This window comes from Phyllostomus hastatus, unplaced genomic scaffold (assembly GCF_019186645.2).
Source record: "Phyllostomus hastatus isolate PE091 unplaced genomic scaffold, TTU_PhHast_1.1 phas_scaffold_216, whole genome shotgun sequence".
In the NCBI taxonomy this organism is placed as follows: domain Eukaryota; kingdom Metazoa; phylum Chordata; class Mammalia; order Chiroptera; family Phyllostomidae; genus Phyllostomus; species Phyllostomus hastatus.
The window spans coordinates 16,276,502-16,292,036 of NW_025334018.1; the positions used below are offsets into that span (position 1 = coordinate 16,276,502).

At 61.9% G+C, this 15,535-nt stretch overlaps 2 protein-coding genes across 4 annotated transcripts; one reads left to right on the forward strand and one right to left on the reverse strand.

Annotated features, from left to right (window-relative positions):
- Positions 1–1,347: 1,347 nt before the first annotated feature.
- AMIGO1 (adhesion molecule with Ig like domain 1) lies at positions 1,348–6,550 on the forward strand. Its single transcript, XM_045816797.1, has 2 exons — positions 1,348–1,486; positions 1,949–6,550. Exon 2 carries the CDS (start codon positions 2,015–2,017, stop codon positions 3,473–3,475), a length of 1,461 nt encoding a protein of 486 aa, XP_045672753.1. The 5' UTR covers positions 1,348–1,486; positions 1,949–2,014; the 3' UTR covers positions 3,476–6,550.
- Positions 6,551–9,836: 3,286 nt separating this feature from the next.
- LOC123804376 (probable transmembrane reductase CYB561D1) lies at positions 9,837–15,318 on the reverse strand. Of its 3 annotated transcripts, none has more exons than XM_045816618.1 (3): positions 15,039–15,318; positions 14,495–14,532; positions 9,837–13,929 (listed from the first exon to the last, which is right to left on the reverse strand). In XM_045816618.1, exons 1-3 carry the CDS (start codon positions 15,184–15,186, stop codon positions 13,426–13,428), a joined length of 690 nt encoding a protein of 229 aa, XP_045672574.1. In that variant the 5' UTR covers positions 15,187–15,318; the 3' UTR covers positions 9,837–13,425. The 3 variants fall into 3 exon arrangements, with proteins under 3 accessions (XP_045672574.1, XP_045672576.1, XP_045672575.1); XM_045816620.1 differs by lacking the exon at positions 15,039–15,318 and adding an exon at positions 14,913–14,970; XM_045816619.1 differs by lacking the exon at positions 15,039–15,318 and adding an exon at positions 14,720–14,808.
- Positions 15,319–15,535: the final 217 nt, after the last annotated feature.

Here is a 15,535-nt window from a genome sequence, read left to right on the forward strand (position 1 = left end):
TGATTTCTTCTTCAGTGTCTACCATCCCAAGAGCTAAAGTTTTAAACACGGTCTAGGGCCTGGGGGTGTCCAACCAGCGACCCACAGGCCACCTGCAGTCCGGGATGGCTATGAATGTAGCACAACACAACATCGTAAATTTACTTAAAATATTATGAGATTTTGTGTGTGTGTGATTACATGTCACATGTATTTAACGTGTGGCCCAAGACAATTCTTCTTCTTCTTCTTCCAGGGTGGCGCAGAGACGCCAAGAGGTTGGACACCCCTAGACACTAGGCTCTTCATGTAAATGGCCCTTGCCCAGTCCCTAGCCCCCAAGAACACTTACTGTGAGCAGCTTCTTGGTGTTTCAAGGGCCGCCCTAAAGAAGACCCCCAGCCCTTCACCTTGAGGATTTGGTAAGAGAGAAGCCACACTGGAATGTCGCTCCAGAAGCAGAGGCCCAAGGGATGAATGATCCCAGGACTGGGGAGGGTTCTGAAGTTTCCAGGAATGGAAACCTGACCCAGGTTTGTACGCAGCCCCTGCGTGCGTGTCAGGAGTGGAGTGGGAATTGCTGAATGGGGTGTCTGAGGAGTGGGATCCTGCACCCGAGACTTCCCTGTACCCCTCCGTACCCCCCACCCCTGCCCATCTATCTGGCTTGCAGGCTGTGGAGCTGCACCCTTCACTGATGCCCCAACGTTGGTGGAATGCAGACATCAAGACTGGAGGAGAGGGGGGCGGGGGAGGCCCTTCCCCAGACCTTTTCCCAAATTTTGGAGACTCCGTAGCCCTAGAGAGAGGGGAAAGGGAACCTAATGAACTTCCCGCCAACATTGCGCTAGATTTCTTTAATTTGTAAAAGTAAAAGACGTGAGACGCTCCTTGCCCAGGAGTCAGCTGCAGCGAATTCAGTTAGAGCTACTTTTCCTGAAAGCCTTTCCGGGCGTCAGAGGGGAGCGAGGGAAGGAAGGGGGTGGAGGAAGTAATAGAGGAGCGAAGGGGCCAGAGTGCCCTTCCTGACAGTTTACGTCACCCGGTAGATTCTGGTCCCCGATAGGTCCCGAGAGCGACTGGCCGGCGCGCGGCCACCCGTCCGGCTCCGACACAAACACACGCACGTGCGCCCCGCCCCCGCGCGCGCACGCGCCCCGAGGCTCCGGCGGCAGCGGCGGGCACGCGCGCGGTGCTCGCTGCCCCCACGCCGCTCCCTGCGCTCGGATCGCGGCGCCTCCCGCTCCCCGCACAGCTCCGCGCCGGACCCGCGGACCCGGAGGCGGCGGCCGTGGTCGGTGGGCTCCCGCGAGCGCAGCGGCGCAGGCGGTGGGGCCCGGGAAGGGGCGCAGCGGAGCCCAGCGAGTCCGCAGGAGGCGATGTTGCTGCGCGCGGGCCCCTGCGTAAGGCGGACGCCGAGACAGGCCAGCCGGTGAGGCGCCGCCTGGGGAGGCCGCGACCGAGCGCCCGGACCCGCCATGGGCTGAGACACGTCCTCGCCGAGCAGGTGCAGTGCCAGCAGTCCCTGGGGAAGCCCGTCCCGACAGGCCCTGAGCCCCTCAACCCCGCTGGGGCGTCCCGACGCGGCCGGCCCCCTGTTGACCTTCCCTCATCGCCTCCCAAAGGCCCTGCAGACCCCGCCTCCAGACCGGCCCAGGCAACCTCTGTGAAACCAACAATGTCTGACATCCCGGGCCTGTCCCCGTCGTGCACTCCGGTGACCCCGGCCCAACAGGCCCTGGGTCCACCTCCTCCTCTGTCCCAGCATTTGAGCCCACTGCCTGCACAGTGCCTGCTGTTGGCGCGTGGGGCGCGCGGCGGCGGGGAGGGGGGGCGGTTTGGGGGGTGGTGAGTAGGAAGGTGAAAGGAAGAGGGAGAGCCGGTCCTTCCCTCTATTGGTCCTGGTTCCCATAAACCCATCTTCTCTATCTCAAGCCTGCAGTAACATGACCCTTCTTTACCCCACCAGAACATGCCTGGGTGACCTTGCTCCCAGATCTTCCTGGTGGCCTTCCTCGCCCTCCCCAGTGACACTATGCAACCCTGGCGCGACCTGCGAGGCCCATGGCTCCCGCTGCTGTCCTGGTTCCTGCTCCTCTGCGAGGTGGCCAGAGCTGGCCGGGCCCTGGTTAGCTGTCCTGCCGCCTGCCTGTGCGCCAGCAACATCCTCAGCTGCTCCAAGCAGCAGCTGCCCCACGTGCCCCACGCCTTGCCCAGCTACACGGCCCTGTTAGATCTCAGCCACAACAACCTGAGCCGCCTGCGGGCCGAGTGGACCCCCACGCGCCTGCCCCACCTGCACTCCCTGCTGCTGAGCCACAACCACCTGAACTTCATCTCCTTGGAGGCCTTTTCCCCGGTGCCCAACCTGAGATACCTGGACCTGTCCTCCAACCAGCTGCGGACACTGGACGAGTCCCTGTTCAGCGAGCTGCAGTTCCTGGAGGTGCTGCTGCTTTACAACAACCACATCATGGCCGTGGACCGCTCGGCCTTCGAGGACGTGGCCCAGCTGCAGAAACTCTACCTGAGCCAGAACCAGATCTCCCGCTTCCCGCTGGAGCTGGTCAGGCTCCCCAAGCTGACGCTCCTGGACCTCTCCTCCAACAAGCTGAAGATGCTGCCACTGTCCGACCTGCAGAAGCTGCCCGCGTGGGTCAAGAATGGGCTGTACCTGCACAACAACCCCCTGCACTGCTCCTGTGAGCTCTACCAGCTCTTCTCACACTGGCAGCACCGGCAGCTGAGCCCCGTCGTGGACTTCCAGGAGGACCTGCACTGCGTGAGCGCCAAGAAGCTGCACAGCATCTTCAGTCTCAACTGCAGCGAGTACAAGGAGCACGCCTCGGTGGCCCACCTGGGCGACGCCGTGACCATCCATTGTGACACCCGGCAGCAGGGCATGACGAAGGTGTGGCTGACACCCAGCAACGAGCGGGTGCTGGACACCGTGGCCAACAGCACGGTGACGGTGTTCGAGAACGGCAGCCTGCACTTCCGGCGCGTGCAGGTGGAGGACGGGGGTGTGTACACCTGCTACGCCTCGGGGGAGGCTTTCAATGAGACCCTGTCGGTGGAGCTGAAGGTGTACAATTTCACCTCGTACGGACACCACGACACCCTCAACACGGCCTACACCACCCTCGTGGGCTGCATCCTCAGCGTGGTCCTGGTCCTCATATACCTGTACCTCACCCCCTGTCGCTGCTGGTGCCGGGGTGTCGAGAAGCCTTCCAGCCACCAAGGAGACAGCCTCAGCTCGTCCATGCTGAGTACCACACCCAACCACGATCCCATGGCCGGTGGGGACAAGGATGATGGTTTTGACCGGCGGGTGGCCTTCCTGGAACCTGCTGGGCCCGGGCAGGGTCAAAATGGCAAGCTCAAGCCAGGCAACACCCTGCCGGTGCCCGAGGCGGCGGGCAAGGGCCAGCGGAGGATGTCGGATCCGGAGTCGGTCAGCTCGGTGTTCTCTGACACGCCCATTGTGGTGTGAGCGGGGCGGGTGGGTGGGGACGTCCTGCCCCAGGAGAGGTGACGCACCCCTGAAGGATTGGAGGGGATGGAGGAGAGGGCTGGCTGCCCCAGGGAGTGGCTTCCCCCGGACCTCAAGAGAACTGGTCCTGGGCACAAAAGAAAGCAAGACCCCAGTGGGGAGTGGCTGCCACGAGTTTCAAACAGGGGCGTGTCACTCCCCAGGCAGATGCTGCACCCCTGCCCCAAACCCCTGTGCTTGTCTGTCAGCGAGCTGGAGGGGGCGGGGGCGAGTCCCAGCTGGGTGGGAATGAGGAAGGGGTGGGGGCGAGTCCCAGCTGGGTGGGAATGAGGAAGGGGTGGAGGCAAGAGCAGAGTCCCTAAACTTTTTCAAGATCATCCCTAGACCCTTAAGAGAAAGTCATTTTGGGGGGAAATCCCTTTTTTTCTATTTCTGCCCCCCCCCCACACACGCACACATACCTGTGATGTTGGGCGGGTTGGGGGAGCTTCCACAGGGGCCTCCTGGCGGGGAGGTCACACTGCACAGTGAGGAAATGGGAGGCCTCTGGGAAAACGAGTCAGGAAGAAAGGCTGAGACCTCCAGCCATAGCCCTGCCCCGGGCTGCTGCGAGACTTCCTGATGCCTCCGTGCTTCCCGAGGCGCCCGGCCCGCCGCCCGTCGGAGAGGGCAGCCGCGTGAGGTGTGGTGTCGGTGCCCTGTCCTGGGGCCGGAGGCGTGGAGGGGCCCGCGGCACAGGTGCGGCATGAACCCCGGGGAGAGGGGTGAACTGTACTCTGGCTCGGTTCCTGGTTGGGGAAACTGGGGTAGGGTTTGGTGCCTGCACCTGGGTGTCAGGCAGGGGTGGGGGCCGCTTCACAGAGCACAAGGAGGGTGCATCGGCCTCGCTTAGGTAGCACCCGGCAGGCCCCACCTGACTCTCTGGGTTCACCGTCTCTTCCTTCGGCCTCCTCGTGAAGTTCGGGTGGGGTCCTGAGCTTTCCCCAACTGCTGCTCCGTGGGGGGTAGTCCTGGAAGGTCTGGCCCCGGCCAGGCTAGACGAGGCTTGGGGACACAGAGGTCGGTGTCTCCTCTGTGCTGGCAAAGCTGCCTTGCTCCTCACGGAGGTCTCACCCCTGCTGCCAAGCCAAAGCACAGGGTGCGGTCACCTGAGGGGTTGGAACTGCGTGGTCTCTGTCCAGCGCCAGTTTGGAGTGTGGCTTCGAGTTCTGTGTCTTACAAGGTTCCAGGCAGTCTTGTAACAGGGACAGCGAGTGGCACCGAACCTTCAGAAGGGCAGCTCTGCCAGCCGCAGCGCTGTTAGCCAGAGGTCTGTGCCGGAGGAACTTCCAAACAGGCTGACGCCCCACCCCACCCAGGGTTACAGAACACTTAGGGCCCAGAGGCGGCCACCTGCTGGAACCTCTCCCTCTGACTGGGGGGTGTAAGCCCTGGGACGGCTGGTCTGAGCCTCATCAAGGGCACGAGCAAGGCAGAGCGGGGGAAGGTTCTCCGATGTGGGTCGTTTTGGCTCTGTTCCCTCTCGCCCACCAGGCTCCCTGTCCAGCGGGAGTTCTCCAGGTATCCTGGTGTTCCGACCTGCTCCTTAGGTCCCAACGGGTGTCGTTTCCCCGCGGGCAGCAAGAGCGGCCGCTAGGAGGGCCTGACTCCCTCCGCAGGGAAGGGGACCAGAGCTTCTTCCCCGCCCGCTTCTGGAGGTCAAGGCTGCTGTCCATCCTTTCTCAGTACCCGGTTTTGTCGAGAGGTGCAGCATTTCCCTCAAGTACCTGCATGCTCATAGGTGTGCACGCTTCTAGGTATGCATGCACTCGGCACCTTGGCCCCCACCAGGACAGTGACTCCTCAGTCCCCACTGAGGTGCATTTCAGAAGGTCTCCACCTGTGTGCACGACGTGATGCACACATTTTCTCGCCCTGTAGGAGACAGTGATCACGCCAGGTGCCCCAAATAAACTCTTGTCCTTTGAATTCATTCTGAGATCTCGGAAGCTTCACCCACGTCTCTACAGCTCACAGGAGTTCTCGGCAAGGCTTGGAGTTAGGAGAACCACATGTTGACGACCTTGGGAGATGGGTGAGGAGGAGCTAGACAGTTCTTCAGACCCTAGGAAGCCTTCCTTGGGTTAGAGACAGTAGACGAGACGTAAACGTGCAGCTAGGTCGAGGAAGGACCCAGAGGAGCTGGCGGGGGACCCGGCAGCTGTCAGCGGCTCTTCCTCTGTGAACTGCCTGGTAGGACAGGGGCAGGAGGGAGAAGTTGGCTGGTTAAGTTCCAGAGGCCAGTGGGTGGGGGGAAACGGGGACTCCCTGCTCCCTTCACAGGGAGCCCAGGGACATCTCGCCTCTGTGCCAGAGTGTCCCCTCGAGGAGCCGTCCAGGGCTCTGCAAGTCGGAGTGTCAAATGGAGCCGGCCGGCTGGGGCGGTCCAGCTGAGGCCTGAGGACGAGGAGGGCCCTTTTCTCCCTCTCGTGCCCAAGCTGGGGAACAGGAAAAGGCCCCGAGGCTGTCAGTCCCTTGCTCTGTCCACTGGCTCGGCCCCTGCGACAGACTGAACAAACCAGCCTCTTCCATGGTTTCAGTGGATGGAACCCAAAGGGCGCTTTCTCCTGGGGCACCAAGCACTCAGCACACAGGGGCTCCCTAGAACCCCGTGTAGGAAACAGCCCGGTGTGGCTCTAAGAACAGGCTGAGCAGTCCCCCCCGCCGCTCCCCCTCCCCACACCCATGAACCAGACATGTCTCCCGGGAAGCAGGTGTCCCTGGAGACAAGATGACAGGGCTCAACAGTCTACGTGATTGTTTGTGACCTTTTCCTTGGCCTGCGTTTATGGGGCTCCTGGGAAGGGGCCAGGAGAAGGTGCACCCCAGCTTGGGGACGACAGAGCCGACAGGCCCGTGTTCCATGTGATCTTACCTCTGTCCTCCCTCGTGGCCCTGCTGGCGGAGCAGGCTGGCTCCCCTGTGCGCGGGGCCCGTCCCTCCCCGTGCAGACCCGGGCTGGCGAATCCTGGAGCCTCTGGGCTCTGAAAACTAGACGACCACCATTAAACCTGGCTTGAGTCTCTTGTTCTGGCACAGTGTGTGGCTGGTTCGTTTCTCTTTTCAGCCTGTGGGCGGGGTTCGCTGCACCCCAGAGGGTGCAGCCTGTGGAGGGAGAGAATCTTTAAGTGCTGCTAGAAAGGCACCCAAACACCCACATCAAGGCATTGAGACAGGCCAGGGGTCAGCAAACTTCTTCTGGACAGAGCGGGACAGTATGTTGGGCTCTGTGGGCCACCGTCTCGGTGACAGCTCCTCAGCTGTGCCCGCTGCAGCAGGAAGTCACCATGGGAGCTCAATGAAGGAGGGTGGCTCCGGTCCAGACTTTATTTATGGACACCGAGATCTGGAGTTCATAAAATTTTAACACGTCTTTTGGGTTGCCTCAACCAGTGGAAGTGTAAAAACTCTCACTAGCTCACAGACCACGCCGAGCCAGGCAGCGGCTGGTGGGGGCCCGCACACCAGAGTTTGGACCCGTCCTCGGAGGAGAGGCCAGCGGCGTCCTAGCAGGAGAGTTTAGCGATTCGGTGATGCAAGGCCGCCTGCGCCCTGGGGAGGAGGCGTGGCTCCCCGCCTCCCCGCCGAGTTCCGTTCAGAGTCTAGAACACGCCTACGAAGGGAACTATGGGAAAATGCCTGGGCTGGGCTCAAAGAAGTGGTGGAGGGCAGCTCGCTTTCACATTTTATTACCCGTATACTTCCACATTGTGAATGGTAACCTTCTTGGCTGTCCAAGTGTGTTCACCCGACCGGCAGGTTAATAACCCCTGGCGGTTAATGCGCGCGCGGCGTGGCACAGAACAGAGAAAGGCTTTCCCCACTCTGCTGGTACAGATGCAGCCCCGCGGAAACTGGACTGGATTCTCCTGACCTCTGAACATGCAAATTCTTTGACTTCTCTCTTGCTGCTTCGGGAAGGGGACTGTCACGGTAGACTCCATAAGGGAAGAGGAAATGGTGTAAGGAAAAAAGAAAAGAAGCTAAATTTGAATAATGATCTAATTTCTACCACTGATAAAGTCTGACCAGAGGGCAGCGCTCCTCTGTGTGGGACGGGGGTGGAGACATTGACCTAGGAGGTCCCTGCAAGGACCGGTGTTGGTGCTAACCGCCCCAGCCCCGCCCCGGACTGCACGTTTAAGTAGTGTAAGTTTTTTTCCTCTCTGCGAAGCCATCTTTGCTGTGGCTGAGTTCCGCCACGAGGATGAAGTTGGCAGCGCACAGGTCTGGGGCAGACGACTGGGGTCCTCCACCCTCTCCTGGCCTGTGCCCAGCCCTGTCTCTGAGCCTGCAAAGTTTTGATTCTGCATTGTCCGTCATCCTAAGGAAGTCCCCGGCTGCATGTCCTCCCTCCTCCCCAGCCACTAGCTTCTGGCCAAGAGGCGCGGCTCTGCCCGCCCTGTCTCGCAGCACTTTCCCTAGCTCCTCCTGGGCGGCACCTCAGGGGAGAGGGCCTCGCCTCCCTTCCTCTCCATCTCTCAAGTCCTTCCCTTGCTGCAGTGGTAGTTCTCCCGGGGCTCACCCGGTCTCCCAGGAAACCACCGGAGAAGCCTCACTGTCCCCGCCCACGCTGCAGAAAGGGCTCCGTCCTGTGCAGCGGGACATTGGGCTTTCTGGCCTGGCTGCGGTGAGCCTGCCGGGCGCTCCCTCTCCTGAGGACTGAGAGCGGCAGGCGGACACAGCCACCACGTCCAGCCCCCTCCATCAGGCTGGTCCACGGCCGGGTGGGAAATATCGGTGATAAGGACACTTAGACCCACCCTGGGGCCCCTGGGTCTATATCCAGTTACCATCCCAGAACCAGAGGACGTGGACCCGTGCCAGAGAGGGCCCAGGGTTGGAGAGCTGGGACGCGGAGCCCTGCAGGGGCAGTTCCAGGTGCGCTGCAGCGCTGGCTTGGGGAAGGTCCGAGTCAGTGAGCCCGGAGTGGGGGGGGGCGGTGGCGGGGTGCATGGCTCCCACTCGTGTGTGGAGGTGCACAGACATGCACACAGGTCAGAGAGTGTGGTCTCTGGACCGCACTTCGTGCTGCTTTTCTCCCACCTGACCCCCACTCCCTCGCTGGCCGGGCCTGGCTTGTGCTGCGGGTATGAGCAGACGGGCCTCGCCCAGCCCTGGGCATCCTTAGGGAGCACCGTGAGACACCCGGGAGTCTGCCTCAGAGGGGCGTCCTGGGGCCCTCACGAGTGCTCAGAGAGAGAGACAAAGGGCTGAATCCTCTGCTCCCAGAGAACAGCCTGAAGTGCCACTTGATCTGCTTTCAACGGCGGTTTAAAAAGTCACCTGGGAAGTTCTGACGACTGCAAATGGATTGAAAACTGCGACTCTCACCCCCAGCACAGTGGTGACTGGCCGAGCCTCCGGGTGGCTGGGCAGGGGAAGGTCATCTTACGGAGGTGAATGTTTGGCCACTGCAGTCCACCCCTGGGGCGGCCCAGGGCCCCCCTGTCCTGCCTGTCAGCTGGGCTGGGGAGAGCGCCGAGGCGACGCCTGCAGCACCACACTGCTGCTCCATTCCTGGGTCCCGGGGCAGAAAAAACTCGGATGAACAAGCGAGCCCGCAGGCCTGTGTGTGGCTGCCATTCCTGCCTCGGTGTCCACTCCAGGCCGGCTGCTGGCTGCTCTCAGACCCCTGGAATGGAAAGTATCCTTCCCCAAACTTAAACTTTAAACAGAACTGCTTTCTGGAGTGAAGTGTGTGTGTGTGTGTGTGTGTGTGTGTGTGTAATTCCAATGAAGTGCTTTGAAGAGGAGGGGACTGTGACCCTTCTGCAGGACTCTGGAACAAGGAAAGGGAAACCTGGGCACAGCTGGGCCGCACCTCGCAGCTGTGTCTCCAGCACCTGGCGAGAGGGCCCGAGGTGGGCAGTGCTCCACCTGGCCTGGGGCGGGAGGGTCGGTGGGAGGCGCTGCTGTGTCCATGACTCTTGCTCCCTGCTCCCACTCTGGCTTGTCTGCTCCACCCCGCCTCCTCAGAAAAGCCAAAGTGGGCAGGAGAGAGACCAGCCAGCCCCAGGAACTCCAGGCTGGACCCAGGAGACAGCCGACTCCCAGGTCTGCCGTCAGCGCCGTGACTGGGCAGGCAGCACTTCGGGCGTGCTTCTGAGAGCCACAGGCCGGGCGGCGTTCCCAGCAGGAGTGGCGGGAGCTGGCCTCGCGTGGAGAAGGAAGACGTGTGTCCGTGTTCTCTGATGGTGGCCAGTGTCACGGCCCCTCCGAGACCTGGGCCCCTGAGTGTCACCACCCGGCACTGCTTCCGGCTGAGCCGGGCGGGGGAGGGGGGCGGGAAGAAGAAGGACCAGCACACAGAAATGCCACCTGTTTGCATGTGTTTAATGCTCTGAGCTTCCCCGAGTAGCGGCGGCTCCCATGCGTCCCCCTCAGCCTCACAACCTCCCTGGGAGGTGGGTCTCCAGGTGAGGGACTAGCTCAGGGCCACATCACGCGGGAGTGAACCCTGACGCCAGGTTTGCCCATTCCCGAGTCGGACTCCCAAAGCCTGCGGGGGCCACCAGAAAGGCTGAGGTCAGGTCAGGGGTCAGGACCAGGAGGGAGTGGCCCCTGGAGGTCAAGTAAACAGAAGGAAGGGCAGGAGGACCAGAGGGTCAGGATCAACGGCCGGCACTGCCCCTAACTGCCAGTGTCAGCGGGGCGCACACTGTGCTTCCAACGCTTCGACCTTTGCCCTTCATCAGGCGAAAACGCCTTGGTTGCTCAAGCGAGGGGCGCTGGGGGCCCACTCCCAGGGTAGGAAGCCTCAAGCCAGGGCTGGGAGGCGAGCCCCCTGACCCCTCCTGCCTCCCACAGTGCCCCGCATTGGGCGACATCCCGCAGCCCCGCAGCCCGGGAGGGGGAAGGTGCGGGCTGGCTGACTCAGCCTGCCAGTGCTCGGAGGTCTGGGGCTGCACGGGCGGCCGGCTCTGCTCAGCTAATGATTATTATTAACTCTGAACAGACCCTGGCACGCCAGCCAGCTGGCTCCGGGAGGATGCCTGGATCGCCCACGGTGAGGTTTAAAAACAAGACCCAGGGCAGCCGTGCACGGACGGGGGGGATGGCAGGGTGGGGACCAAGAGAAAGGGGGGGCAGGCCAGTGTCAGAGAGCCGGGTGGGGTAGTTCGCCCTGCAAGAGGGCGGGGACAGAGGAGGCCCAGGCCGGCAGGATGTTCCAGCCTCGCTCTGATACACTAGGAGCCCAGAGGGTGCGACTGGAAGACTTCTCCAGACTCGGGCGCCTGCCATTCAACGGCCCCCCTACCCCCGCCCCCCTCCACGTGGGGCTCAAGGGAAGTGGAGGTCCTGGAAAAGGTGAGGGCTGGGGGCATCTGAACCCAGAACGGTAATCCTATTACCATCCGGATCTGGATACAAAAACCTTCTCCATTTCTCATGTCCTCAAGGTTGAGTTTGAATATAATCATATTTGGAAGCAGGACTTAGCCTGATATGCAAATTTGTGCAAATAACATGCTTTTTTTTTTAAATTTGAGCACCCTGGCTTTTTAAAAAAAAAGGCAAAACAGGCTGACGACTAGCAGCTTTCCTTAGTCAGGGGACAAGGGCCAAAGGGCAGCCATTTGCTTCTCTCCCGAGGCCTCCGCCTCACCCCTGAGCTGCCCAGACGGGGAGGTGCGGGAGGCGGGGAGACAGCGAGGGGAGGAGGCCCGTGCAGCCGGCAGCCACCACATCCCAGCTGGAGCACGAGGGCCCTGGCAGGGAGGGCTAATGGCCGTCCAGCTGCCGCCCCAGGATGTGAGGGCAGGTGGTGAAGGAGGGAGAAATGCAGAGGGGAGGGGAAGGGAGTCCCCCCACAATCTGGCCTGCAAGGAAGAAGGGCCCCTCCTGTGGACCCGCTCCCTGTACTGCAGTCAGACTGGCTACACAGGCCGCCGGCGCCCTCCTCTGCCCTCCCGGCCTCCTGGTCGGAGACGGGACAGCTGGGCCCCTTCCTCCTGCAGAATACAAATGACTTCCCCCTTTCTCCCAGGGCTGGGAATAGACATCAGCTGGCACAGCCCACGCAAACTGCTGGCTGTCAGCCCGCCTGCCCGCCGCCCACCAGCCCCCCAACCACCTGGGAGGAGGCAATACCTCAGGCGGGAGCCGGCTGCCCCGCCCTCTCCCCGCCCTCTCCCGGCTGCAGACTGCAGACGGGGTAAGGCTCCCCGCACCCGCTGTGCCTGGGGGAGAGGACATGGGGTCCCTGATCAAAGTGCCTGCCCAGATGAGACTGCTCCATCAGCCCTGGTAACCCTCTCCCCCAAGTTCAGACCACACTGGTAGTTTGGGGGGGACAGGGTTGGGGGGGAGGACAATAAAAGAGCTAATCACCACCTGCACAGCAGGGCCCCCTCCCTACGCTCAGGGTCAAAAGAGCTCCTGGGAGATGCCACCTGATCCAGGAGGAGCCCAGTGAGTGCACCCAGGGGGCACCTCTGTCCTTGTAGGGTCCCCTGCCTGCACTGTGGAACCCTACTAACATCTTGCCTCTGAGCCACCCAGAGAGGATGTCTGGAATGTTCCAAGGACCTGGACATCCAAAATGCTTAGGAACTCCTCCCGCTGGTCCTGGGAGCCAGAGCCCCAGCCTCCAGAGGCCCGTGAGCTGCCTGGTATCACCTGCCTTGATACCAGTTCTCCTGGTTCGGCCACCTTCAGCCCTCCAGACCCTCGGAGGTCCTGTCTCCCCAGCTGAGCCGGAGCAGTGAACCTGCCTGGCATCCGGCCCTCGCCGCAGAGGGCTGTCTGGGGAGCTGCTTCGGTTTGGAATGAGGGGAGGTCTCTGCAGGAGAGGGCCCAGCCCCCGGTAGCCAGCTGGCACCAAACTCAGCCCCCCTGCTGGGCCAAAGAGTGGCAACCCAAGAGGAAAGCTTAGGTGACAAGAGAGGGATGGAGATCTTCCCCAGGTCAGAAGAGCCCTGCCCGCCAACTGGGCTCGTCTCCCATTCTAACAGCTCCAGGACAGCTCCACGAAGCTGTGTGTGTGCTCAGGCAAGAGCCGGAGCCCAGGAAGGCAAAACGTGTGCTGCCCAGGACTGTCGTGCCACTCAGCGTGGGTGTTGGCAGAGCTGAGCTGGGCTGAGAAGGATCTCAGCCAGGCCAGGCAGCCCAGCCGGGAGCCAAAGCCCCGGGTGAGCCAGCACCCTTCTGCTCACCCAAAGCTTTAAAGTGATTTCAGTGCCTTTACTGCCTGAGAGTTCAGGGAACCTCACCCGGGGCCCTCCCTTACTGTTCTCCTCAGTGCGGGGCCCCTTATGCCCCGGTCTGGGGCCAGACCAACACAGGCTCCTGGCAGGCCGGAGTGGGAAGGGGCCAGGAAAGTAAGGATTACTCCCGAGCCTTCTGAGCCGCCCAGCCCATGGTCAGGAGCTGGAGGGGTGTCCTGTGACGTCAGCCGACACGCCAAATGTTGGCGCTCATTGGGAAACACCCATCACACAGATGAAGAAACTGAGGTCCTGAGACACGTCGTGACCTGCCTGAGGTCGCACGATAGAGCCTACGAGGCCCAAAACCCGTAACCAAGACCCAGGGGCTCAGTCTGCTACCCCATGCTGCTTTCTTAAAAGTCACCCAAAGTGCCACCGCTGCCATTCATAAGTGACAGGAACCCACTCTCCATCAGGCAAGCAAACGAGAAACAACCACACCACCACCGTCGCCACCAGCACCCAACCCTTCTGGGCCCCATCGGCGTGGAGGCTTCGGGATCAAGCGCCCCACCTGCACTCAGTCCACTTCCCTGCTTCGGGCCCCTGAGTCCTCCGACGGCCGTGCGCTTCCGCACCCCCTCGGCCCGGCGAAGCACAGAGATCCTACCCCTTCGGAAGTGGAGCCCTTGAAGGTCACCAAAGGAACCACTGACGTCCAAGGCAAGTGCACCACCTAGACTCAGAGTTCGGAGGGACTCACATCTCCATTTTCTTCCTTGGCAGGTAGGAGCTGGAGATCTGGTGCATGATCACCAGCGCTGGGTAGACGGGCAGGGCCAGGCACAGGTACCAGGACCCACCTTTGATCTGGGCCTGGAACCACACCGAGTACATGGCCAGGAGCACCGTCACCGTAGCCATCAGGTAAACCACCAGTCCACAGGTCAGATGGTAGAGCTTGAGGCGAGCCACCCTTGAGACCCCGGCCGCCCGGGGAAAGAGGAGGCAGAGCCCGTACAGTGCCTGGCCCCCCGTGGCCAGCAGCGTCAGAACCCCTACCCAGCTGTGCCAGGACACCAGGTGGGGCAGCTCACTGCGGGTCTTGCTGGCGATGATGAAGCCCAGGCCCAGGGCGGCACAGAGGATGGCTAGGGTCTGCCCCACCCAGTGGAGTCCGATCCGGGCCTTTCGGGAGCAGAAGAAGAACAGGGAGTGCTCGGGCGAGAAGAGCAGGATGGCCTCGGCCATGCACAAGCAGAACTGTGAACACAGGAGAGGGCCAGTGAGCCTGGGGCCCGCCCTGGAGGCCTGAGGAGGGGGTGCCCTCAGACATCCTCACAACACGGAGGACAAAGGGGGGGGCTGAGAACCCTCACCAGGACCTCCTGCCTCACGGGTCCATGTTGCTGGGCACAGATGGGAATCCACACTTGAGGGAAAGTCTCTGTCACTCCAGCTGACAGCCAAGTCTGTGTGCCCCTCCCCCCAGCCCAGATGAGGACTCCCATTTCTTGGCCAATGGCATCAGCAAATGTTGAAAGCTTGCTCCTGAACTTTGGGGGAGGAGCAACTGAACACCAACCCTTCCACTTCCTCCATTCAGGTCCTAGTGGAGAAATACGGACCATGCCCTCCCACCCCCGTCAACTACCTGACACTGTCCAGCCCTCTGTGTTTCTCAATCTCCAAGGTTGTTGGGAAAGTTGGAGCCCTGCCTACCTCCCCCACTTCTATGAGCCTTAGCAAGGCTGAGCCCTCCGAAGCCTGGATGCTTCCCTGGGGACATAGCCGAACAAATCAGCTGCATAAAGAAGCCCAAACTCACCGCCAAGGCCATGAATACAGGGTGCCAGGAGAAAAGACCTAAGGATCAAAGAGAACAGACTGACGGCCTGGGCGCCATTGTTTCTGCCCCTGAGGCTGGCTAGAGCTCAAAGAATCTAGGGGCAGGGGACAGGTCAGTGCCCTATCCCCGGCCCTAATCAGGATCTCAGGGCAAAGGGGAGCAGCCAAGGGGCTCCACGGTAAGCGACCATGAGGACAAACCCACAGCAGCTCGGCCTGGGTTCGCCACTGGGCACCGTGCAGCTGTTAGCCCAGTCCCAGGCTGGACCTCGGCCTCCCTCCTTGTATCCTCCATCCTCCACGAGGGGCTCTGCTCGGAGTGAACTAGTGACTTCAGTTTGGTCGTCGGCTTCGCCTCCTCAGCACCCAGAGCCCCGCCCCACCACACCCTTAACTACCATTCAACGGTCCGTCACTCCCCCACCAGGGCCCCCACTCCAAGTCTCCCGGTGCTCCCCGGCGCTGCCCCTCCAGCACCTCGGCTCCGCCCCCTTCCCTGGCCCCGCCCTGCCTTGCACACTCACTGGTTCCCGGCCGGGACAGCAAAGTCAGAAAGATGGTGAAGCCCAAAGCTACCAGGTGCGCCAAGATAACACTGCCTCTCCGCAGCCAGCGGGTCAGTCTGGGCTCCCTCGCTGGAGCGGGAACCAGACCCACCTCCAGGGTCTGCATGGCCTGACCGGGCCGGCGAACACGCCCGGCTGCCAGAGCGCGTCTTCCGGGTTTGCGATCGCCCGGGAGCCGCGGCGGCGGGACAGGCTCCGCCCCCGGGCGCCCGGTGGTGTGGCGGCTGTGCCCACAGCGCCCTCTGGGGGTTGGGGGGGGGCGGGTTGCCCGGGAGAGCCCCGAAGACGTGGGGCACTGGACAGCTCCTGGCCCATTGTGTTTCCTAAGCCAACCTCATAGTATCTTTTCTACAAGGGTTTGTGTGTCATGCAGCCTGTAGAAATCACATTTATGGCAACTGATTTCACCCAAACCCCAAGTCACAAACTTGCTACACTGAACCAAGGCTGTGGAA

Coding starts and splice junctions, on each gene's coding strand:
- AMIGO1 (XM_045816797.1), top strand. CDS start 2,015: ATGCAACCCTGGCGCGACCTGCGAGGCCCATGGCTCCCGCTGCTGTCC.
- LOC123804376 (XM_045816618.1), bottom strand. CDS start 15,186: ATGCAGACCCTGGAGGTGGGTCTGGTTCCCGCTCCAGCGAGGGAGCCC. Junction 14,533..15,038: donor GCTGTCCCGGCCGGGAACCA/GTGAGTGTGCAA, acceptor TTTGATCCTTAG/GTCTTTTCTCCTGGCACCCT. Junction 13,930..14,494: donor CTGTATTCATGGCCTTGGCG/GTGAGTTTGGGC, acceptor CTGTGTTCACAG/TTCTGCTTGTGCATGGCCGA.